At 40.4% G+C, this 25,885-nt stretch overlaps 2 protein-coding genes and 1 long non-coding RNA gene across 21 annotated transcripts in view; 1 reads left to right on the top strand and 2 right to left on the bottom strand.

The window, feature by feature from the left end:
• Positions 1 to 2,397: 2,397 nt before the first annotated feature.
• Positions 2,398 to 2,942, bottom strand: LOC310756349. Its single transcript, XR_014544822.1, has 2 exons — positions 2,648 to 2,942; positions 2,398 to 2,587 (listed from the first exon to the last, which is right to left on the bottom strand). It is a non-coding gene; the product is annotated as an uncharacterized lncRNA (long non-coding RNA).
• A 105-nt stretch (positions 2,943 to 3,047) lies between these two features.
• On the top strand, positions 3,048 to 16,442 carry SKP1 (S-phase kinase associated protein 1). 2 transcript variants are annotated; one of them, XM_083600173.1, is made up of 6 exons: positions 3,048 to 3,462; positions 6,534 to 6,630; positions 10,607 to 10,680; positions 12,473 to 12,616; positions 14,737 to 14,877; positions 15,330 to 16,442. In XM_083600173.1, the coding sequence occupies exons 2-6, from the start codon at positions 6,534 to 6,536 to the stop codon at positions 15,363 to 15,365; spliced, it is 492 nt and encodes a 163-aa protein (XP_083456299.1). In that variant the 5' UTR covers positions 3,048 to 3,462; the 3' UTR covers positions 15,366 to 16,442. The 2 variants fall into 2 exon arrangements, with proteins under 2 accessions (XP_083456299.1, XP_083456300.1); XM_083600174.1 differs by having other exon boundaries at positions 3,455 to 3,731.
• Positions 16,443 to 18,619: 2,177 nt separating this feature from the next.
• The window catches only part of TCF7 (transcription factor 7), a 116,268-nt gene continuing 109,002 nt past the window's right edge, over positions 18,620 to 25,885 (bottom strand). For 9 of the 18 annotated variants that reach the window (XM_083600137.1, XM_083600138.1, XM_083600133.1 and 6 more), the window contains one exon: positions 18,620 to 23,741. In XM_083600137.1, coding sequence (XP_083456263.1) covers positions 23,423 to 23,741 — 319 coding nt within the window. In that variant the 3' untranslated portion in view covers positions 18,620 to 23,422. Of the gene's footprint in view, positions 23,765 to 25,885 lie in introns of all 18 variants that reach the window. The other 9 variants (XM_083600139.1, XM_083600131.1, XM_083600132.1 and 6 more) reach the window with 6 other exon arrangements.

The following is a 25,885-nucleotide window of genomic DNA, read 5'->3' on the forward strand; positions in this document are numbered from 1 at the left end:
CCCGGAACGGATTAAGTTTGAGAACCAATGTACCATTGTATTGCATTTGAAGCACATCTAACTGGCTTCGCCCACTGAAACTGCCCACAGTGATTTTGCAGTCCTGTGTACTGAACAAAATGGTTGGGCAAGCTGTCAGCTGAAGGTCCTGTGTGTGGCGATTGTGGGGTCAGGGCCTCATGTGAATCACACAAACGAGTCTATTTGTTACTTTGTTCCTGTGCTGTATTTAATACGTCTGAGTTTCCAGGTGGTGGTGGTTATTAAGTTTCTATACCTTATTCTGAGGATCACAGTGCAGTTTACAATACAAAAACACAGGTTTTTTTAAAATCACAAAAATAGATAATATACTAACAAAAACAATACCCCCACAGTATTATTAGAAATGCAGCTCAGATTATCATGATTATATCAAGCAACAGCTGCATAGCTGCTCCCCCCTTTTTTTGGTGCAGATGGGAAGGAGGCTATTTGTAAAAAAACAAAACTACTGTAATTGCATGGTTATGGTTAAGGAACAGAAATCCAAAAAACAGCTGCAAAATATCAGTCCTGCAGGTTTATTATAAAAACTTTTGGCTTGGTATTTAATAGCAACATACTTGGTTTATAATAATAAATCTCAGCATACTTGGATTGCTATAGAAGAATATGAATTGTGGCTTCAGTACACAAGAAAATATCTTGTATATATTAAAAGGTAACCAATTTGATGTTAATTTTGCTGTAAAGCACTGAGCTGAGTTATCCAAAAGCAGCTTGCTCCATTTTCTTAATTCCAAGCAGTGGGATTTCCTTGAAAAACAGTCCTTACTACTGTTAATTGCTTGCTTCAGCTAAAGCTGCTATAAGGTTTGAACACAAAGGGGACTCAACAAGTTTTCAGGTATATTTTATTAGTCATCTTTTTGTGTGTTTACATACATACATACGACTGGAGGACTGTGTGTATGGAATGTACTGTTGATCACAAAAACAGAAGAAAGTTAGAAACAAGCAAAAATGTCTATGTGTTAATCAGTTATGTGTGTATAAACTCAATGAATATCCTGTATATGAACAGCAAATGCATTCTCTTGTGGATCCTTATATAGACAAAATGATACCATGTAAGAGAGGAATTGGCAGTCTTGGGGGAACACCAAGGTTTCAGAAGTGCAACCCGCCCCCCCCCAAAAAACCCTGAAACAGCACACTGAAGACTGTTTTCCCTGTGGCCATGGAATGCCGACTGATGGTAGTGGGGAATAGAATGGAATCTCTTGGAAGAGGCCATAGCTGGCTGGCTAGAAGCCTGAACAGGAGCATAACACATTGATGTGTTTTGTTGCATTTTCCACTTGTATGCCTTGAAAATGAGACTTGGGTAAGGGTGGGGCTTACCAAGGTAGTAGACACGCATACTACTACTACTACTACTACTACTACGACTAGGAATAATAATTTTTTATTTATTCCCTGCCCAGTGCTGTTAAAAGTAAGCATTATGGCAACTATCAATAATTAAATCCAGACCCCAGTGGTCAGTTTGCCCACTACTGTACTTTCATTTTGGACTAACAATTTACATAATTTTGAGAACAGCAGAGGCTTATATTAATTTTAAATGTCCATACATGGATCTGTGTTTTTAATTCACCCTTAGCAGAGTTAAAATGTCCTTGTCGAAATCCCTATTTTAAAATACTCAGAAGACAAGCTTCAGGAGGCAATACTGCTTGTTCAGGACATATTTACAGATGCGGGTGGCATGTGGAAATATTTTTTTTCTGGAAGTCCTCAAATTAATAGAGCTTGTTCTCTGTTGTGTGATTTTACTTTGGATTGCACAGCTGTATGTTTCCTGTTAGAAACTGGCCCTTCCCTGGCAACTACTTGCTCCATAGATGCTCTACTATATCGTAAACAGCATCCTGTCTGCAGAGTGGTGGAGATACCTATAGGATGCCAGCAAACCTGAGCAAGAAAGTGCTCTCCGTTGCAATCGTTTCCAGCAGCCGGTATTCAGAAGCATACAGGCTTTAACTGTGGAGGCAGAACATAGCCTGATTCAGAACATAATGACAAGCCATGATAGCTGTTATGAGTGTTTTTTCTTTCAAATAAAAGTGAGCAGTCAACCATACTTTTAAAATGTGTGAATAACATAGAGCTTGGCCTCCTGCTGCTGCTGTTTTGCGTTCTAGAGCTATTACATTTTGAGATCCCTGACTGATGGCAAATGCATTTTATCCCAACCAGTGGAGTAGTTTTGTAACTTTCATTACTGTCCACGCTGTTGTAGGTTGGCCCAAAAGGAAATGGGATCACTCTTACGCACAAATAGCCATCATTGAATACTATGCAACTAAATTTAGGGCGACTTGGCTTTTAAGTAAAACACAGCGCTGCGAGTCGGATAACAGACATCTTTACTTAGAAGCCCTGTTGAGTTTATTGGGATTGCAGATTTTCAGTATAACCCTGTTTACTCAGAAGTATATCTTTCGGAGACATTGTTGCCGGGTTAAAACTCCCCATCAACCCGACCCTAACCATTGGCCATGCCGGCTGGGACTGACGAGGGTTTGAGTTCAAAAGACAGCTGGCGGGTGGCAGGTTCGACTCCTCATATTCAAGGTTTGTCGCCTTGCTGAACGAGCACTTTGTGTGCTCGAGGCGTTGTTACACTTCTTTCTTACGCGTTCTCTGGACAATGTACGCGAGTGTGTGGCTGCGGCACAGCGTCTGAACTTAAAAACAAACACCCAAGCTTGGGTCGATGAGTTTTGCTGCCGGAGCATCCAGGGCAAGACGTCCGACGGTTCGGAGAACGCAATGCAGGGGAATAAGAATGATGAATTGGAAAACGCTCGAGTAGGGGAGCTGGCGGAGCTCATTCACCTCAAAACGCACCAGCCGACGGGCAAGCGTCCAGCGCGCGCAAGACGCAGCAAGACGCAGCAATGTGCGTCCTAGGCGTCCTTCCGCTCACTACGCGCGCCGCCGCCGCCGCCATTGTGAGGCGGCCGTTGCCATGAGATAGTTCCCTACGAAGGCAGCCTCAGCTTTTGCCTGAAGGACCCCCATAGGCAGTAAACGACGTGTATGTTAACCATCTCCTTCCCCTCTTACATAGGAGTGGTAGTTTGTGCTCTGCTCTCTCTGCCTCTCTCGCTCTCCCAGTTGGAAGAGGAGACAGGCAGGCCTTGAGGAGGAAGAGCGACGTAATATAGTAGAGAGAAAGAGAACTCCCTTTCTGTCGGCCGTCTCCTTTAGTTCAGGCGCTGCAGTAGACAGCCCCATACTCTGCGAGGGGGGCGGAGGCAGCTTCGAGGGGCCCTCGCTTCGATTCGGCCCCGCCCCGCCTTATCCTTATAAGACGCGACGGCCGCGAGCCGCCTTTAGTAGTCTCGCTGGTTTCACTCGGGTGGCGTCGCAGAGGGAGGGGCCGAGAGCCGCTGCTGTTGCTGCCTCACGGTGAGTAAGGGCTAGGCCTGGCCTGCGTCTAGGCCTCGCTCCTTAGTTTGGGGGCGCTGGGGAGTTGAGGCAGGAAGCCGCGGAAGGGAAAAAAGGGAGAGAAGTTAGCAGGCGGGATTGGAAGGCCGCAGCGGAGGGAAGGGCTGAGGGACTTTATTTGCAGGTGGTTGCTAAGGGAGCGGTCTCTTCCTCCTCCTCCTGGCTAAGGGGTGTCTCCGCCACCTGCTCCTCCAGCAGCGGGATTGGAGATTGCTGTGGAAGAAGAGAAGGCAACCCGTAAATTGTCTGGGGACAAGCACCCCCCCACGACACTTATTTATGCGTCCCACATCTCTGAAGCCAATAAAACAGGCTCTTTTTATCTCTCTTTTTCGCCTCTTCTCTCTCCCCCTCCCCCATTTTTAATGTTCGTGCACAATAAAGCATTAACAAAAGAAGGCGGTTTCGTGTGTTGTATTTCCGGAATAGTTCATGTTGGGGCATGAACTATTCCCCCCCCCATGTAGACTTGTATCCCCTCCGCTGTATGCGAGTACTCGAGAGAAGGGTGGAAATTGGATTTTTTTATTATTGTGCCTGTTGTATATGTAGAACTCGCTCCACCGTTTTGCTTGGTTACCCTACCAACAAGAAACGGCGTTATAAACAATATTCTCTCTTACTCCTTTTTTAAATAAAAAGCCTTGAGATTGGGAGTTTAAAAATGATCAGTAACATAAATTGTGTTTCGGTAGACTGATCCGCTAGCTAGGATTAATCACTGTTTACAACCGTTTAGGTATAAAGCCGCCCCCCCTCCCGATTGAATCTTCTGTTAAATGCAGGGTCAGACTGCTAGTCTGTAAAGAGAAGCTTGTAGAATTTTTGTTTGACAAAGTTATCCTGTGGAAAAGGCCAGGGGGAGCACTTAGTGTGATAGTCTGAGCTCTGAGGCATTGCTCTCCACTACTTCTGACTGCGTACTTTGTGGCAGACGCATACTAAAATATCAGCATAAATTAGTTGTTTTCCAACCCATTGTACACAAAGCCACAAAAATCAGTTTTTGCATGGTTTCTCTATTGTAACTGGAATTATAGTTAAATACCTGAAATGGAGAACTGGGAAGAGTAACAAAGTTGAGAGAATAATATGCAGTTTCTTTGGTAACCTTGCATTTTGGTAGAAATCAAGGAAAACGACTATTCAAAAATAGTGTAATTATACATCATGTCTTCTGGCATAAAACCAATCACTTAATGACAAAATGCTTGTTTGCCCCAACAATTCTCCGCTACTCTGTATATTTTTTTTACTGTGCAGTGTACAGTAGTCAGTTGCTAGTCAAGAGCCATACAAAATGCTGTCATTCTTTAAAAAATGTTTCTAATAAACTAGAGCAGCTAAAAGGGCACATTAGAAAATAGACTTGGTAGTAGTAGTCAAACCAAATTGATGATGCAGCTTCCTGTAACATGATTCACTGTGTATATATGCATACATTGATCTTGAAATTAAAACTTAGCTCGGCCTAGCCTAAAAAGTTTTTTGAAGGGTTATCTTTTAAATATATATTTTCTTCAGGCATACGTAGTGTTGCAAAAGTGTATACTCTTGTTTTGCTGTCATTAAATTGCTTAGTGTGTTTGTATGTGACACATTTACTTTTAAAAGAAGCACAAGACCCTAATGTTCATATTTTGGAACTCAAAATCTGATGAAGGTATCTTAATATTCTGGTAATAAACTAGGGAAGATAAGCAGCTGGAAAAGATTGTGTGCCATTTAATTTCAGTTTGTGATGCACTTGGCATGTACTCAATGTTATGCAGTGGCTAAGTTGATTGCTGCCAAGATCAGCAGTACTGAGAAGGTACAGTAAACCTATAGAATGGGAGGTTAATGCTGCATGGAGCAGATTTTGGATCTGTGGACTATTAGCCTCCCTCAAGAAAAAAACGCATTGTGCACCAATGCAATTGTATGAGATGAAGGAAATCTTGTCTGCAGTTCTTTCCCCAGAGTCCAATTCTAAAACTGGATTTGCTTGCTATATCAATATCTATGAGTTAGCTTTCTGTGAGAGATTTTACAAGAATTGGCTACTAAAGGGTGGTGAGGTTCTTTAAAAATGTGCTTACCTAGCTGGTAAACGCACAACTTACTGTACTTTTCTGCAGTGCTTTGGGGATAGAGCTTATTTCCAATAATTTGTCAACAAAATTCTGTTAGTGATATTTCTGATGTTACATAGTAAAAATAATAGCCTGTGATTCTTGCAACTGGGTTTTTCCAGAAGTCAATTTGAAACTCAGAAAGGTTAAAACATGGTGAATTTTTTTGAACGAGGTTACTTGGTATCTAGCAACTTTGCAGTTTTCACTTTGTTATAAAAATGAAAGCTTTCTCTTTCCACTGGGTGCTAAAAGCAAAAATGCATTAAGGAGTTGTTTGAAAGTGCAGCATCATATGTTGGAAGCTTGCCTAGAACATAGCCTAGAGATAACAGAAGTCAGGACACTGGCTGAGATTCAAGTTTTGGTGAGGTACGCAAGCAGTTCTCCAAATTTGTGACTGAACATGTATTTTAAAAAATAAAAGTGGTGCACAAACAGGTCTGGTTCAATGAAAGCAATTTCATACTGCACTTTCTATCCAAATGTAACTTGAGATCCCGATTAAATGATACTTTCAATACTTGATTAAACCACCTACTTAGTATTGCATATTCTGGCAACTGAGAAGACATTTTTTAAAAACCAAATGTTGAGCTACTGCAAGGGCAAAAGGTGAGCTGCAACCAGTTCAAATTTCTTTATAGCCGTTAATGTGTGTGGTGATCTTAGCAATCCATTACTTCTGGTCAGCTCCCTTCTGCAATACAGAGACAAAATTTATTTCCCTTTCCGTGTAATCTTATTTTTCAGTAGAAGATGCACTGTGTAAAAAAACTGTCCTATAAACAAATTATTTTATTATTAAATTTGTATACCACCTCATTCAAAGATCTGCCCTTTGCAGCATAAAAATAATTTTGTAGCTTTTTTATTATTTAAAATGTAGCTAACATTAACTATATTTTCCCACCATAGATGCCTTCAATTAAACTGCAGAGTTCTGATGGAGAAATATTTGAGGTTGACGTTGAAATTGCAAAGCAGTCTGTAACCATCAAGACAATGTTGGAAGGTAAGGGAAGTATGAAGATATGTAACTTGGAATAGTGGTCTGAAGATGGTTGCTGCATACCAGGAACAGATTAATTCTTAGCTTAACATGAAGTAACTATGGGAATCATACCTGGAAATCTTGAGATACATAAAGGTAAATCTATTTAGGCCATACAATATTTCAGCCACTGTGCATTGTGCACATGAGTGCAACTAACACTTTTTTCTTTTCCCACAAGTGCTACATAGAAAGTCCCTCGGGGGTTTCATGCTGGAGGTGGGTGTGACCAATATGAATACATACAGCACCTCCCTATGTACACAGACTTTCACTGCATATAACAGCCCCCCCACAGAGCACATTCACTTACCACACATGCAGGTGCACAGCTCCCTTCTCTCACACACCCTTCACTCTCACTCCTTTTGTCTTTCTGAAGACAATAGACAGTTTCCTCATTTCCTTGCTATTATACAGATGATAGGAAAGTCCCTCTCTTGATTTCCATGGTGGGTCACTGAAGAGCAAGAGTGTAATGGCTTTAAAGTCTGAGCAGTTTCTTGTACGATATTGAAGTAAAACAGCTGTTCGCAGGCACTACCACATTAGTCATGGCTACCATGACATGGCAGTCACTTACCTTCCACCTTCAGGGCACTCGAAGCAAATGTGGCCGTTTGGTTGGATTCTTCAACTTCTAATCAGAGCTTTTGAATGCAGACTTCTGTTTATGCATTGGTTCAAAAGCTGTTATGAAGATGGGTGACGTATGTTTCAGCTAAATTCTTAAAGGGATTTCCACATGCAGTAAAATATGAAATTAAACCTTACTAATCGTTCAGAGGCAATCTTCTATGTCAAATTAGATTGATTGAACTAGGGAGCGGATCTTCAAAGGAATGGAAAAACAGTCATAGGAATACGAGACATTAAAACTGGATGCCACATATCTGATAGAGCTTGAGGAGGATCATGTTTTTAGCCAGGACTGGAACTGTATATGTACTCAGGAGTGTATCATGGAGGTATTTCAAAGCTCAGCATGGCAGATTTTTCAACACTTAATAACAAAGCTTTTGTTTAGGACGTAGTGGATGTTCACCGTGCCTGTTCCTGTTATGGCTGAGCCTTTGTAAAGTGATAGTATATATTTGAGTGGGTAGCTGGAATTGTGAGCTGGAAGCAATTAAATTTTGCAGGATGAAAGCTTAATTCTGACTGCCAGCAAATTAAAAGGGAGCCATGGAACTTAACCATATGGCCTTTATGTAAAGCGAATGTTTATAATCCTTAGAAACAGGCATCAAACAGTCTTATGGACTGTTTCCCAATATTTTCTTGTAGCTCTGTTTCTATTTCTGAGTTTTTGGTATTTTTCATATAGAATTTGTATTTTTATATTTCCCCATTGCTGCTAGGTATGTTAGCCCATACAAAGGTACATATAAGAATATGCTAGTGAGACCTTATGAGCGTCTTGCTATTTCAACATAGTTTTCAAGAGATGCATTCCACTTATCTGGTGTTTTTTTGTGACTCATAAGGGGGAAAGAGCTGGTGTTGCCCAGATAATCTTGGTAATAGGGTAACTAAAAAACATAGGAAATGTGTTAAAAATTTCTAAAGTATTCTTGAAAGCCCCTGAGCCCCTGAGTTGGCACTGCTGTACCAACATTAATGCCTTGTTATTTTTGCTGCTATTTTAGGGCAGTACACAGTTGCTGTAAAACAGAGAAATCCATCAAGTAATGGCGCAGCTTAACGTCTGTCTTTTAATAATCAGTGGTTCACATTGATCTATTACTTCCTAAGCTCTTAATCTAACCAAATGCTTATGACCTGCTATCTGAAGTTACCACAAAATTGAACATGTGGGCTCCCCCCCCCCCCAGATCATGCTCATGTGATTATCTTCTAGATTTTAGATTGCATTAATCATGATTGGGACATTGTGTCAGCCATTGCTCCATGTGCTTAAAAATGTTTGGTTTGACTCAATAGAGCATAAAGATGCTGCATGCGTATCCATGTTGATGTGAGTTTTGAGATGTGTTTAGATAATTACAAGCATCTTGGCAAACTTTTAAAAATGATTTTATTTATCAGACTTCATAAGCAATCAGTTCTCTGTTAAGTTCTAATATGGCAGTTATGCATTGATAAAAGTACTTCACAAGCTAAACAGCAGCTCTGATTTTACCAAAGGGCATGCCATATTTCCTGAAGTTGAAACTGTTAATAGGGGCGGGGGGGAGGGGCCATACTCTGAGTGAAGTACAGTATTGGGTTCATTGGTGTAGATAAGAGCTTTAAGAGGTACTTCTGTATTGGCTACTATGCACAAATGGAAAGAGCAACAAAAGGCTGAGGTTATTCTTTTGTGCACAGCTCATTTTATGCTATGAAAGGGGAGTGAACATTGAGGAAGGGCTTAAAGGGCTATTTGTATGTGTGCTGATTTGCCTGGGGAAAATCAATCTGTTTTTGTGGTTGGAGTGCTTAGAATCAGGGACTTAGGTTGTGAATCAGAAACTAGACCAGGGGTCAGCATGTGGCTCTTTTACACCTTTGCCGCGGCTCCGGGGCGGATACTAGCAAGGGGAGGAGGCGCATTGTGCGCCCCAACACTCCCCACTGTGGCGGGCGCTGTACTGGCTGTGACGTCGGATGGGGGGGGTGCGTGTGTTAGTCACGCACTGTCCCGACGTCACCTGCCCGCCCGCCCGCCTGCTACATTGTAAGGGGCATGTACGCTGGTCACTGTTTTGAAGGGGAGTGAAGAACACACACACACAAAAAGGTAACTTGTTAATTTAACGTTTATTTCTATGAGGAGGAGTAATTCTGAGGGGTCAAACAAAGAAATAATAAAAAAGTGACAAAAAAGTTACTTTTATAATGACGAGTTTTGCGGCTCCCAGTTTTTTTTCTCTTCGGAAACGGGTCCAAGTGGCTCTTTTTGTCTTAAAGGTTGCAGACCCCTGAACTAGACCAAATGGAATCCTTGGGGCTCCTTACAGTTTATGCAGTATGTTATCCTTGTGGCGGTAAATTTTCACACAGTACATGTGTGCTAGTAGCTGGGGAAGGAGAGGCAGATCAGGACAGAGGAACATACTTTTTTTTACAGTCTGGTGATATACATTCTTGTAAGTAAGTTCCATGGAGTCCTTCCATGTGGCTTTACTTCTGTGTGGTGGGTACAGGTTGATGCATTTATTGGTATTATACACACACATTGACTCTTTCTGCCTGGGAGTCGAAGAAGCAGAAGTTCATGTTCACCAGTTGGTCTGTTAGCGTCAACTGCTAAGGACCTTCGCAAAGACACTGTTACTTGCTAAGGTAGCAACGTCTGTCAACATGGCTGCTGCAGCAGCAATAGACAAAATGGCTTATTTGCTGAGGACTGTGTGAATTCCATGAGTGAGGAAGTAAAGTAGAAGACAAGGTTCTTCCTTTCCCTACCAGACAAAACACAAGATAGTGGCAAAGGCAAACAACTTAAGACTGCAGTTCTATGCACATTGAACTAGAATGGTTGCTTCATATATGCATATGATCAGACTATGGGGAATTTACCAGCCAAAATATCAGCTGCAGGCCTCTCAAATTACTAGTCAAGTAAGTCAGCACTTCCATCAGTTGCCTAGAGAGAGTGTGAATATTAATTTCTTGGAAATCTTCAAGAAAAGATTAGATGGCCTGACCATCTGTTTTAATACTTCAGCTAGGAATATGTCCTCCCTTGAGCAGGAGTTAGGCAATATGGCTAGCATTACTTCTAACAAAATCAGTCTTGAATACAAATAGAATCAATTTATTAATAATTTGCACTGTGTAGCCTGTGCATTTTGCATAAGCTACATGTTGGAAAAGAGTATGTTTTAGTAAAGAACAGGATCTGAACGTACCTATATTGCAGTAGAAGGTGCCTTTTAAGAAATGTAGGGGTTCTGGCTATGTAAATTACTTGTCTTTTTTCTATTCTCAGATTTGGGAATGGATGATGAAGGGGATGATGATCCTGTCCCTCTTCCAAACGTTAATGCAGCTATATTAAAAAAGGTAATGTTGAACATGATTTTTGTTTGGGTAATATGAGCTTTCAGACTCAGCCTTGTTGTATGCAGTATAGCCATCTTTTCTGAAAATGGTTCTTCTATTGTGAGAAGTATAGCCAGTGCTGGGAAAATTAAGTTATATTTTTATTTGGGATAATATAATACTACATTCAGGTAGCGCATCCATTTGTATTGCAGTAGTTTTATGGAGCATACACACAACCTTTTAGTTGCTATATGTGGCCTAACTGTTCATCTCACATTTCTGTGTCATTCTAAGCAGCCTTACTTGTTGCCATCTTCCCTATACATGATAGAGTCTATATTTGCATTATTTATAAGTTCTGTGTAAGCAACCTCATATAATTCCAGTTGCATGGAGGGCGGAAGAAGGGCCATTCTTGCTGATCCCACCCCCTCTGTTACTTGTCTTTTACTCAGTTCTACCACATACCACATTTTGGAGGGCAAAGCCTGAAGCAGGAAGCCTCTGCTTCTTCTGGGTAGAGTTTCCTGTGCAGTTTTGAATATTAGAGCTCTGCTGGATCAGGCCAGTGGCCTGCATAGTTCAACATCTGGTTCTCAACAGTAGCCAGCCAGATGCCCATGGGAGGGCTACAGACAGGACCCGAGTACAACAGTGCTCATTTGTGATTCCATGCAAATTTTATTCAGAGGCATACTATCTCTGACAGTGGAGGTAGAAAATAGCCATTGTGGCTTTATCATACATTTAATTTGTCAAATCCTGTTTTAAAAGCCTTTCAAATTGCTAGCTATCACTTCATCCTGTGAAGGTGAATTGTGTAGCTTAACTGTGTGCTGTGTAAAGAAATATAGTGGTACCTTGGTTTACGAACTTAATCCGTTCCGGACATCCATTCTTAAACCAAAGCGTTCTTAAACCAAGGCGTGCTTTCCCATAGCAGTGGGGGGACTCAATTTACAAATGGAACACACTCAACAGAAAGCGAAACATGTTCTGCTTCCAAGGCAAAGTTCACAAACCAAAACGTCTACTTTTGGATTTGCAGCATTCTTAATCCAAGTTGTTCATAAACTAAGCTGTTCTTAAACCAAGGTACCACTGTACTTTATTTTGTCTGGTCCGGATCTTCAAGCATACAGCTTCACTGAATCACCCCTATTACTAGTAATATGAGAGAGAAAAACTTCTCCCTGCCCACTTTCTCCATACCATGTCTGTACACAATGTTCCAAATGAGGTTGCATCATAGATTTGTATAACAGCATTATGATATTGACTGTTTAACCATGTATACTGTAAATGTTTTAGGATTTAACTGGTTTCAGATAAGGCAGCATTTGTGAGCCAGTCTTCTCAAATTTTCATTCTGTTTGACTTATTTGTTGCCTCTTCCCACTTAATCTTTACAGTAGTTCTGTCAGTTTGAAAGTACTTAATTGGCATCACAAGATTGAAATGTGAGAAATCAGTTTAGTATTAAGTGTGTGAAATCTTGTTTACAGCATTTGCAGACTGTGTTTTGAGATTATGCCACTGTCAGTTCTTCCCCTGAAAGGTTTGTATTGAGATAATTATGAGCAGCTGGTGGTATGCTTAAAAATGGCAGGATGTTTAGTTTAAATTAGTAAAACTTCCAGAAAAGATGAATGTTTTAACAGTTCTGTGTTATTGTATTAAGTAGTGGCTGTGCAAAAAGATCTCTGAACACTGATAAAACTAATTTGCTTGAAGTTTTAAGAGCAAATGTTTATTTTAGACTAAATAAACAAATATGAAGATATTTCATAAGCTGCTTTAATTCCTTAAGGTAATCCAGTGGTGCACCCACCATAAAGATGACCCACCTCCCCCTGAGGATGATGAAAACAAAGAGAAACGAACAGATGACATCCCTGTGTGGGACCAAGAATTTCTTAAAGTAGACCAAGGAACTCTCTTTGAACTTATCCTGGTAGGTTGGTTTTGTATATTCAGGTGGTGCCAGGTGTTGTTGTAATCAATGGAATATCACAAGGTATTATAGAAATTTCTAATACGTTTTGTTTTGGAGAAGTGAGAGCCACCATGTGTTTGCTGGGTCCTTGTCCTTCCTGGCTTAGCCAGGTGGGAGGAATTGCTGAGTGGGTAAGAGAAAGGTGAACAACTCTTCAGCAAGATGAGGTTTCAGCCTGCCTAAGTGGCAAGACCTTTGCTGAAAAAGGCCTCCCGGAGTCCCACTATTATGGATAATTATTAGCCAGTCTCCAATATTCCATTCCTGGACAAGGTGCTGAAGCATCTGGTGGCTTCTCAGCCTCACAAGTTCTTGGATGAGATGGATTGTCTAGATCCATTTCAGTCTGGATCCAGGCCTGGTTATGGGAAAGAAATGGCTTTGGGTCCCTTGGTGGATGACCTATGCTGGAAGCTGGACAGGGAGAGTGTGCTGGACCTCTCAGTGGCTTTTGATACCATTGACCATGGTATCCTACTATTATGAGACTTGGAGGAACTGTTTTAGGGTGGGTGTGGTCTATCTTGGAGGCCAAGCCCAGATGGTGGTGCTGGGTAACTCCTGTCCAATATTTTGATTGCTGGCTTGTTGCTTCCATTCTGGAAATGTCTGATCTGGCCACTGTGATCCATAGCTTAGTTACATCCCAGTTATATCAAGCTTTCTGTGGGTGTGACGTTGCATAGTTTTTGGAAACTTCTGCAGTTCAGAATGCTGACCAGAGCTGGTTACAGGAAGAACAGAAATTCCTTATGTCAACAGCTCCACTGACTACTGGTTTGTTTCTGGGCACATTTCAAAGTGCTCATTATGACCTATAAAGCCCAATAAAGCTTGTGTCCAGGCTATCTGAAGGACCATATCTCCCTCTATGAGCCTGCCTGGGTTTGATCTTCAGGGGAAACCTTTATTTTGGTCCTGCATGCATAATAAAGTCGCACTTCAGCAAGTGAACATTACTTCAAGCATACATGTAAACTAGAAGCCTGCAACTAAAGGACACTGCTAAATTTTTGCTGCTGAATCCATAAATGAAATGAAGTGGCATCTTATGACAATACAATACAATGACAAAGAGTAGGACTCTTTGTTTTCTTGCTCCTAGGGCCTTTCAAAGCAAAACTAGCTGACTGCTATGGCATAAACGTTTAGATTTGGTGTATTATAGATGCATGCTCCATAACTGAATGACCATGTGTTCTGAAAATGCTTAATTCAGAGGCGGGGAACTTGAGACCCTTCAGATGTTGTTGGACTATGCCTCCCACATTTCCAGGCCAATGTGGTCAGTAGTCTAGAGTGATTGAAGTTATGAATGGGACATCCTGATGGGACGGTGTGTCTCTGGTCTAGAAAACGCTGCACTGACTGCCAGTGAGCTACCAAGCCCAATTCAAGGTGACAGGCTGGTTTAGAAGGCCCTAATCTGATTGGGACTCAAGTAGCTAAAAATGCATCTCCCGAGTATCAACCATCTTGAACCTTTTGATTGACATGTTGATGCTGCTAGATGAGCACTGACCTGTGGCAGCCTTCTTGGTAACTGTTCTCCAATGCCCTCCTTGGTGAATTGTTTCTTCCTCATTATTAATATCCCAAGAGGAATTTAAAAACATTTATGTTCACCTGGGCATTTGATAGCTGAAAGACAATTTGCAGCAACCTTGAAATTAATAGCTATGATACGTGACTGTTCTTAAGATGTTTGATATACTTTTAATTTCTTAAAATTGTATCATTTTGCTGTTTTATTATTTGCCACCCTAGGCTCCTTGAGTGGAAGGGCAAGATAGAGATTTAATTGATAACAGTTCAGCGCCTGGGGTCCCCCGCCTGGCTTAATTGATGGTCCTTGTAAATGCTAAACAAAAAAGTATCAATGAAGTTATCTCGAGTAAACAAAAAACAAAAAATCAGACATCTTACTATAATATCATGCAAACAAGTAAATTACAATGAAATAGGAAATGTCTTTGTTATTGGCTGTTACTTTATAAAAATAAAAACCTGACGGTATAGTATATTTTGGTGGTATTGCATTGAGCACAAGACATTAAATTGGTCTTTTCCCCCTAAAGGCTGCAAACTACTTAGACATCAAAGGCTTACTTGATGTGACGTGCAAGACAGTTGCAAATATGATTAAGGGAAAAACACCAGAAGAAATCCGCAAGACCTTCAATATCAAGAATGACTTCACTGAAGAAGAAGAAGCCCAGGTATGCCATAGTTTCTACCTTGGATTTAGTTGCTCTGCATAAAACAGGATCTGTACTACTCATTTTTTCTTAGTCCGTTGAAGATACATGATCTCATTGGTTGAGCAACAAATCACTGGTGCTGGTCTCTGTGTGACATTCTATCCCAATTATTGTAGTCTCACTTAGGATTCTGGGTCTTTGTCATAATGATCCTCACAAAGATAAAGTACTTGCTCAAAGCTTGTTATGTGAAGCTAAGATGTGCCATATGAGAGACATGCCATGCATGTAAGTTTTCCTTCACACTTTTGTATGGTGCTCCTCCTGCCCACATGCCTGTATGGAAATAGCCTCAATAGAAAGAAAATACCATTCCCTTGGTTTCAGGCATGAGTACCATTTCCTTTGCTTTGCACACTTTCAGAATCCTTAAGTACTATGACTTTAATATAGGCTATCTTGATTTTTAGGTACGCAAAGAAAACCAGTGGTGTGAAGAAAAGTGAAGTCTTGTGCCTGACAACTGACACTGTAAGGATCGTTCCAAATACCAGTTGCACTGCTCTGTTTATAACTGTTAATATTAGACAAATGCAGCAGCAAATGAAGTTGTTCTTGTAGGGTGGTGTTCTCTTTGCATGTGTAATATTTGAATATAGATTTAAATCCTTTTGGCTGAGTTTCTACCAGTGTAATCCAATGTCCCCATACTTTTCCTCTGATACCAATAAAACTAAACTAAGTGTGGACTCCGTATGGCAATTCGCACCGCAAGCTAGCCTTTCCATGCTTTTAAATGTGTCACTGTATCATTTAAAATATATAGGATGTCAGAAATTCAGCAACCTCTGGCACTGTAAATAAAATCAATTGCAAAAGTTTTCTGAAACAGAATTAATGAAGCCTGTTTTCATTCACATCCTAATGGCTTCTTAGAACAATGGGAAGTCTGGAAAAACCAGTTGCAGTAATTGTTTCTTCAATTCTACACCTTTATTTGTTGGGGACAAGTGACAACTGCCACAAACCGTGTTGGTTTTGTTAGCTAAGGGTCAGTGCTAGAGGCGTGATGTAGAATTGATTCAGGCAGTTAGAGGTAGACAGTTAAACCCATTTTTGGCCAGATAACAAAGATCATGCTTCTTTCTGGAAATCACAGTTTAGTTGCCTAGTCCCCCGAACCAGCAGATTAAATCCCACTGTGTGATCAAAAGAGATTACCAAAGCTAAAATTCCATGGATAGTACATGTTGGTGCTTGCTATGTTAGGCAAGCTGCAGTATTTTCCTGTAGTTTTAAAAAAATTCTTATTCTGTGAAAGTCTTAGTCTGCAGTGTTGTACATGAAGTCAGATTGCAGTGACTTGTCACTGTGCATACGCAGTATGATACTGATGTTGTGCCATTTGATGGTTGTTTAGGAAAAAAACCACTTCTTTTTTCCAGTTTCTACAGTTCCCCTGTAGGAATTAGGATGTTCGTATGTACTAAGCATTGAGGCATCCCCTTGGCTTGTATTGCATTCCATTTTCTGTATACACACTAGAATAGAACAAAACCCTAATAAATATACTTCACTTCAAAGATCAGTGGTGACCTTTGAATGTTCTATACAGAATAAGATACCTGGAGTTAAATGAGGCAGTTAAAATTGAAACATGCATAGCAACCAATGTGCATATTGCTCCACAACTTTGCAAGCTGTTAACATGAAATGATTGTATACTTGATAGTGCCAGCTGCCATCTTCAGAAGAAACAGTCGGGGGGGGGGATGGGTGGAAGGGAAGGGGGCTGCAAAAGATGGGCTTCAGTTACCAGTACATGAGTGCTGAAATATTCTTCAAGTAGTCGTCTTCTTAAACCCAACCCCAGTGGTTTATCAAAACATCTCCATTTCTAGTCTTCTATGCCTATAACCCTGTGTCTTTTAAAGTAATCAAACTGCATATGCTTACTTTTCATTTTCCAGGATCAAGTCTCCAATTCCACTTGCTCAACCAATGAGTCCAGCACTGGATTGCATGAAAAAGTCCAATATTATAACAGTTCTAATTACTGGGATCTACCTCAGGGTGGGGATGGTTGTCTTTTGTGGAAGTGTATGGGAAGGAAGGAACTCAAATGTTCCCATGACTCATGATGATGTTGCTCAACATGCATGGGTTTTTGGAAAGAACCAGCAGTTCCAGGTTAAGGTTAACCCTGGGTCTTGTGAGCATGGCAAGGACATTGTCAGACAGGGACTGGTGAAAGGGAAATACTTGACACTTCTCATTCGCCTAGACTTTCTGGCAAGGTCTTTCTGGCTCTTGTCGTCCAGATAGTTTTGGTGGAAGGGAGATCTTGAACCCAGAAGCGCAGGAATTGGGCAGTTATCAGAATTCCCAGTGAGGGTTTCAAACACACTTGTTGTCTTCTAGCAGGGGATACTGTCGAAAGTTCCAGTGCTTATACTCTCCCTTTAGAATTTGAGAGCAGAGGCCACAACTAATCCCCTATCCAGGTTGTGTCTCTTTGAAATTATCCTATAATACGCAATGCAGTGAGTACCTTCTATCCCTTCCCTGTTGTCTCATTAAAGAAGTGAGCCACTTCTCTGCATTGCTATCGGTAAACATTGGCGGGGAGGGGTAAAGAATTGACTAACCAGAGAGTCAAGAAGGTAAGATGATAGAAAACCTGCCTTTGACATGTTGGCAGCATCTCCCTTTAACCTCTAAAGGAGTCTGTTGTGCAGAGAGTGGGATTAAGCCAGACATTTTCAGTGTTTCTAGTTCCTGTTAGTGTTGCCGCCTTCTCTTTGGTTGTGAAGAAATTTGATGCCAGTGTGGGTTAGAGAGCATCTAAAAGCCTGGCCATGCGAAGTACTTTCGGATGGTTATGGAGCAAACAATAAATTTGCTCCAGCAGGCTAAAGAATACCCTTTGTACTCTTGGGATATTTCAAGTAGAAAAATGTCTACTTGCTGTTGACTGAAGATGATCTATTTGGTATACTGCCTGCTGAAAACATTCTGCAAGGCTAGAAGGGCACAGTTCTGAATATGCCGGGTAGCCTGCACTTTGAGAAAGAGAAGTGTGAGGTGTTTATTTTCTAGCTTAACCTGAGAAGGTGAGTACTGTGAAATAGTCACATTAAAATAGTTGCAACTTTGGTCATAAGAGGTGTACTTAACATTATTATTTTGTGGACTTTGGATTGTGGCTGTTAACACATATTGCTCTTAAAGATCATGCCTTAGCATGTTGTTGTTGTTGTTTAGTCGTGCCCGACTCTTTGTGACCCCATGGACCAGAGCACGCCAGGCACTCCTGTCTTCCACTGCCTCCCGCAGTTTGGTTAGACTCATGCTGGTAGCTTCGAGAACACTGTCCAATCATCTCGTCTTAGCATACTGTGTTTTAAATTAAGTTCCAGGAGTTTAATTCAGCTAACTCATTGCATGGGTAGAACAATTTCCACTTGTGCAAAAGAACGTCTCTGTGCTCCCCCAGAGACAGTTTGAAGGGCATGTGTGGCGGCAGGGAGGAGAGGTTCCACTCATGCAATGACTTAGTTGGATGCAGTTCTTAATTACTATTGCTGAAAAAGGTCAACATCACCATTGCTAAGCAATTGTGTGTTTGGCCCCTTAACGAAACCCTGCATCATTGTAGTCTGACTTTCTTTACTCAGTCTGCATCCCATATTTAGAGAGCAGTGATACATCTGGGCAAGATAGAGAAGGTATACCAGGCAAGGAAGCACATAACAGTCCGTTTTGTAGAATTATAGTCTCCAGTTGCCTGTTTTTGAATGGGCAATCTGGTAGATTACTTTATTTATAAAGCCATAAACAAATCTTGAACATAAGCCAAAAAATACAAGCTCAAAGTAAAAAAAAAAAAAATTACAACAGATGATAGCTGAGAGAGCTGCTGCAGAATTTTTTTCCTGCTACATACATACAGTGGTTTTAAATGATTTGTTGAAGTGGTCTTTCCATGACTTGTACATTCAAACAGGCTTTAGGAAATCAAATATGTGATTAAAGAACTGAAATTGTCATATATGAATTATAGACTCAAGAGTAAAACATGAAGGGTAAAGCTTTCATTAAAAAAACATATAAATTGTATTGACACACAAGACTTCATATAGCATTTCTAAAGATCTACTTTTTGGCATTTAAGTGACTTTTTTGGGAATCTGTTACTTGCTGTATGGGATATGGATAGTTTGTGCCTTTTGGTAATCCATCATTGTAAACAGTTGCTAAAAACAATGCAGTTGTTCCTAGTTTCATAAATGTTAATCTGCATGCTTATCAACACATTCAGCTCCATTTTTATTTAAGTAGCTATGTACACCTAATGGCCCTGAATCTGTACGTATACTGAGATGCAAATCTGCTTGGGCTGTTGTTGCATAGGCAAGGGGACTACACAGAATTTCAGAGTAGATGGGACAGATTTTTTTCTGGAAGGAGAGAGAAAGGGGGCACTAGTTATTTTGCACAGTCCTTAAATTGACTTGTAAGATAGGACTATCTTCCCTACTGCTATCTTTCGTTCAGTTCTCAGGTTGCATTACTATGCAAGAAATATGAAATCCAATCTACCCTTCCTCCTTCTGATATATTTCTTTATAGACCTTTTCCCGACAGGGCTCAAGGCAGCTTACATATAAAAATGAGAACCGTTAAAAACATAGAAAATGCCATTGTTGAACCACTCCCCAAACTGGGACACAATAACTTACATTAAATGTATTTATTTGTATTTGTTTTATGAAAAAAAGAAAAGGACTAGCATATGATGAAGGCTTGAAATATGTATGCTGTTTGCAGCTGAATGAAAAATGGAATTGTCAATGTGTTTCAGCAGGGGTGTACTCCTCAATCCACACCAAATTTAAGTCTAAATCTGAGGTATGTATTGTTGAATATATTTCTAATATCAAATTGCTAGCTGGCCTTTCACATATATCTTCTCTACCACTTCCCTGCCATGTTGTGGGGAAAATTCAGGACAAGTGTAGAGTATTTATTACGTGTACAAAAGAAAGTTTCTTACAAGAAAATTGCACTGACTGCAGTTGCAAACTGGTAAATCCTTTTTGCATTGGTAGAATATCGCCTATCTTAAATTTGTTTCCAAAGCAAAATTTTGGATATATTTTCCCCAAAGTTGGAGAAGCAAACACTGCTTTGAATTGGAGGGACCATTGAAAATAATCCCGACGTGGTCATCTGCTGCAGCCACTGTCTTAATAAAATATATTTAAATTTTCTGATACATTCTCTTAGAGATATTGGAGGAAAAGCCTGTCCAGCTCTTTCACTGATTAAAAAGCTCACGATAACAGATGCCTCATGAGGTTCACAGATCTTTTTACTAGATAAGGATGACACACTTTTTCTCAGGGATAAGAGGACTCCCCCAAATATGACTCCCCCATATTGCAAACCGTTTGAGATTTTGTGCCTTTGCTGCAAAATCATATTTTCAAGTAACTTTTTTTCTTCAAGTAATACAACTGAGTGTAATGCAGCTGCTATCTAGATTTGGGCCTTAGATTTCACAGTTTCTCCTTTAGTAGTTGGGTAGGAACATACCAGCTTTTAACTAATGATGATTTTAGCCTATGTTGTGTGTGTATTCGCATGCATGTATGTACAAGAGGAAAGGCTTTGCCAGTACAGTAAGGGCAGTGGTGTGCGCATATTTTGTATATAACAGGAAAAATAACAGGAAAAAACTTGACATTTTTTAAAAATAAGAAATCATGATTGTGTGTGGTATATAAATATTTAACCAGAAAATATACTCTCATACATACTATATTGATCTCAGAAAAATTGAGAGTGAAATTAATTCAGGGTGCAGAGATGGGAGGAAATCAAGAATATTTCAGTGATATAAATGGAACATGTCCAGATTACCACATAACACACAAGGGCTTTTTAGATGTGTGCCTTTTTGTGCCAGTGTACTTGTGTAGTTCCACTACAATTAAGCAACATTTTTAAAGATTGTCTAGGAATAGGTTTTGGAATACTGCAAAAAAAAAAAAAATACTGTTAAAAAGGGAGGGGGGATACTAGTGCAAACAAGCTTTATATACTGTAGAGCTTATTCCAATATGTAGAAAAATAGTTTAGGCCTTTACGTATTTGCTTTAAATACAAAAATAGATTGGATATTAAAATGGTGCATTCTGGTTATACCGCTGCAATAATTGCAATACTGTGCTTTGTGTTCAAAATGCTGCAGGTGAAAAGAAGAGACTTCCTGGTTGTGTTAGTGCACACTTTTTTTCAAACAGCAAAGACAGGTTTGCTAAAAAAAAAAAATGGGAACAACAGTATTTTAGTGAGGTTTATGTGAATATGACTCATGTGACCTAGGTTTTTAAGGCTGTAATCATATATCACCATTCTGCTAGTTGAATTCTCAGTGTAGACTTCCGCTAGTGGGACTAGTTAGTTGAATCTGGCCCATATGTTCAGTATCTGGAAGTCGTTTATTTTGGCAAGAAATCTTTTATGTTTGGATTCAGTTTTACCAAATGGTTAAATTGTTTTGGCAACTTTCTGCCCATAATTTCAGTAATGGTGCCAGTTTGGTCAGCTAGAGAAGAAGTGTTACAGGAGGAAGAGTGAACATAAGTTTAAGGTTTGCCTGCATTATATTTGTCACTCCTGCCTGAGGCTACATACCTTTTCAGCTTCATTTGATGCTTTTGAGTTGAATGGAGCATCTCTTGTGTGGTTCAACTTTGTGTCCACACACTGGAGTAGGTGCTTGTATGCCCCTTGTATACAAGTGAGTTTATATTAAAACTTGCTGAAGTATAACTGTGAAGGACATAGGACTCATTGCACAGTGAGAGAATAATACCACCTGCAAATTTTAGCTGTTCCATAATATGCATTTTCCTATCTTTTCTCCAAGAGGCCACTGTTCCTTTCTGCAGTATTTTAATACGCATGGCATTCTGTGTGTGTTTGGGTCCTCCAAGAAAAATAACACACAGGATGTTGCTTGACTGGTATTAGGGCTAATAAGCAGCCATCTTTGCCCTAGTACTGAGGGCAGGGAGCACATAGCCCCCAAATATCATTTTTTAAAATAAAGATTGCACAATAGGCTGAGGTGTTTGAGCAACTAATGGAATGGGACTAGGCTTAGGTTTTACGGCTCTCTGACCAAAATTGTATCGCATACTATTTCTAACAAGCAGGGCTTTCATTGCTAAATTTGTAATATATTCCATGATCTGCGTAACAATGTTTAGTACAGAGTGAGAAAATTCAGCAACATCAGGAACCCCGCATACTTTTCTAGTCCTTAATGGCTGTCAGCAAAGGCTTAACAAAGTGTGGTGGCTTAGTCTGGGTAAGCTTTTGGAAAACCAAAAATGTGCTTAGTAAAATTTATAGTGATGCTGTATGTGTCTAGCTTTTCAGTGCCTTTTATCACTCCTTGGCCTGTCCCAATGACTAGCAGATACAGAATAAATCATGCAAAATAAGCATTTATGAATTTTACGTAATTAATGCACATTGCAGAGCTCAGTGTCATAGCAGAAAATGTTTTTTGTTTGGAATGCAGTAGAATGCCTTTTTTTTTTTTTTGCAGCTGCAATCCATTGCTGTAATTTACAAAAGCTACAATAATCTGTTAGGGAGATGTTCAAAAATACAACATTATTGTTTAGAAAGTGAAAGATGCCTGTGATAAAAGCAAAGCATTGCCATAATAAATGCACACTAAGTTTGTACAGAAACAAAACTAAAAACCCTGCAGAAAAATCCCTGTTTTCCAGAGTGTGTATATAGTGAATAGAAATGGGGCAATAAAAGAGTTGTAACTTATTGTTTAAAGGTAGTGACAAGAAAATAATACTTGACAGTTTAAACCAGTAAAGGAGCCTGTGCATGCTTCCTTTATCTTTTGATAAGTATTCGTTTTCAAGCAGTGGGTATCTCCTCCAAAATGTATTAAGAATACTTTCACCTGGAATCAACATTTCACCTCACAAGATGAGGCATAATAATTTATTCCATATATTCTCATGCCAGACAGGTCAGCTACTTTACATTGCCCCTATCAAGCAACTAGGCTTGTGTAAAACAAAACCACACTGTTCTTTCAGCTGCTTTGGCATACCTGTGTCATATCTACAAGAGGACTATGATTGAAATGCAAGTCTTTGAACGGTAAGAAAGAAAAGAATGCCTAACATTTAGCACCTCTTAGCTACTTTTAAAAATCTGGGTGTCCTATTTCAGTTTTAGCTGGTTTGGTAGACAAAGAAATTCTCAAGTTACTGACCAGAACGGAGTTTTATGTTCTTGTTCCTACTTCTGAAGAGAGACACTGTGTGTCCTTACTTACATTATAAAAAGCACTTTCAGTGCTCCGATGTTTTCCAATTATTGACAGCTTTCTCCTGACTTTGAGACTGCCATTTGATGGCATGGTAGGCTTGTCTCTGGCAGCTTCCATAGGTAGTGAAACCACTCATCAAAGTGCCTGATGAATTTGCCGGCCTTGCTGGTCACTGCTGCATGAGTACTACGTTCCTATTGATAGGACACTGTACCCTGAGGATTCGCTGGGTGCTACAGATGTGTGAGACACTGCTGAGCATTTAGAAGTGAGTCCTGATGTGCTTGTAGCAGTTTTGATACACGTAGATGCAGGGAAAGGACTGGCTTGGTTTTGGTGTGTGAAATCGGCAGGGGCAGCAAGCTTGTCTGAAGTAAAAGCAGTGGATATGCACTGCAGCACATCCAAGGGGGAGGGAGGGGAATCTATAGCACTTCCATCGGAAGAAACTGGGCTGGCACAGCGTCCTTCTCCTTGTAGGTACCGAATGCACTTCTTTTTCCTCCTAAGAACAGTGAAGAGAGTTATCTGTAAATAAAGGGTGAATTTACAGGGTCATATTCTTAAAATGATAGAGTGACAGCAGTCATTACAGTCATTTCTCTGCAGCACACAGCAAAGGCTGGATGAGTGGTGGGGAATATTCTCGTCGGCTCTCTGCAGCTCTCTTGCCTCAGAAGCATTTTTCTAAAATACACTCACAATTTGCAGTGTTTACCACTGGGTGGCAGTGTAACTATAGTGCTGCAGCCTGTTTCAGAGTGGACAAAAGTGGAAGCAGATTAGCCTTCTGTGGCATCAGCATACTTGTAAAGGGAGATCAGCAGGTTCTAAGCGTTCTGCTTACGAGTAGCAGCAAAGAAATGGAAAAATTGCAGATGTGAAAAGTTTGGTGTGATCAACTGTATTTGCCATCACTTGCAGAATGCCATGTGAATGCAGCGTGAGTATTTTCCATGACTGAAGAAGTTGGAAAGCTACTGTGCACATCAGCTTCTTAGCTTGCTTGCATGAAATAGTGTGCTGCATTGTTAGAAAGATGGGTCAAATGGTCATTCCAGAATGACCTTCCCAAAGGGATGTGGCCCTCAAAAACAATGACAGAACTGGGGAGAGGGGAAATTAAGTAAAATGTATGGGGGTGAAGGTGTATAAATGGGAAGGAATAAATGCTATTGATTATTTTTGTCTATTTACCCCACTCCATCTCTTGGCAGAATATTTGCATGTAAACATGCCCCACTTGAATTGCATAGATGACAAAGTCACAAATCACTCTTACCAAATGTTGCAGTTCTGCATATCTCTAGGGTGGAGCACCAGCGTAATAGTGTGAAAAAAAGTTTCTCTGTGTGCATGTGTATGTACACACCACAGATCAGTTAGCCTAGGTACTAAAACCAGCAACCAACTATTATGACACCAGCCAACAGCAGGTGTCATATGTGTGTAGAGAGCCCTGCTTTCTGCTCCCTGATGCATAGAAGCCCTCAAACTAGGCCCATTGGTGCGAATGAGGGTGCAGGTATAGCCCATACTCCAAACCTGTCTTCCCTATCACCAGCTACCCTGTAGTCTGCTATATGAATAAAATATACTTGCACAGAGGTGGCCATGGCCTGCAAATAATAATAATTTTATTATTTATACCCCGCTCATCTGGTTAGGTTTCCCTAGCCACTCTGGGCGGCTTACAACATATATAAGGAACATGTCCCCTTGACCCTAATACTCTGCTGGTGGTGTAAGGAAGGCCCCAGCTCATTTGCTTCTGGACTAATCAGTGCTGCACAAAAGCAAAGGGAGTGTTCATTAATTAATGCAAATCATTTTCTTGCATTTTGAAAGGAAAGCTATTAAGACTGGCATTAGTTATGCTGCTGGGTGGGAATCAGAAGTCTAGTCTTGTGAGTTGACCTTTTAAATTGCTTTGCATAATTTTAGGCTGAAATTCAATGCAGAGCCTGCTAGTAAAAGATGACAAGCCACTTAATGGCTAATGAGAATAACTGGCTCACCAACTTTTATTAGACAGTGGCTGGAGACTACCAGTTTTTCCTGTAACAAATGCTGTGTTCTGTGGGGAGGTGTGAACAGCAATGAAGTGGCAGTCTTAAAGAACTGGTTACACAGTGGCTGCAATGCCCCTTCTATATTGGCCCTCTTCAGACAACCAATTTTCTCTTCATCGAAGTCTCCTGATAAAAGAACAGGACTCCACCCTTTAATGAGAGAAAACGGATGATGGTGATGGCACAAAGGCACATGGGAAGGTTGTTGAAAGCAGGTTTTTGGACCTTGTGATTCATAAATCTAGAAAAACTTATTTTGAAGGGCTGAAAACCACACCATTGGAAAGCATCTCAACAGGTGATCTAATCTAAACCTCCATCAGTGCAGGAAATTCCCAGCTCCAGATTCCTGGCTATGTGGTCATCCAGACCTTGCCAGTGTGATACCCCATAAAGGAAGATCTTGCAAGTGTGAAGGTAGGTGGAGTCCATGCTACAAGGGAGAAATGAATGCCAACTTTCACCCTTCCTGTTATGTAAAAAAAAACCTGAGACATCTGTCTGCACTGGAAGAAACTTGCTTCTGAGTAGACATACATAGGATTGCATGGTTAAGATCCCCCCCCCCCCCGGTCAT

Source organism: Podarcis filfolensis (assembly GCF_964270895.1).
Source record: "Podarcis filfolensis genome assembly, chromosome: 2".
NCBI classification, from domain to species: domain Eukaryota; kingdom Metazoa; phylum Chordata; class Lepidosauria; order Squamata; family Lacertidae; genus Podarcis; species Podarcis filfolensis.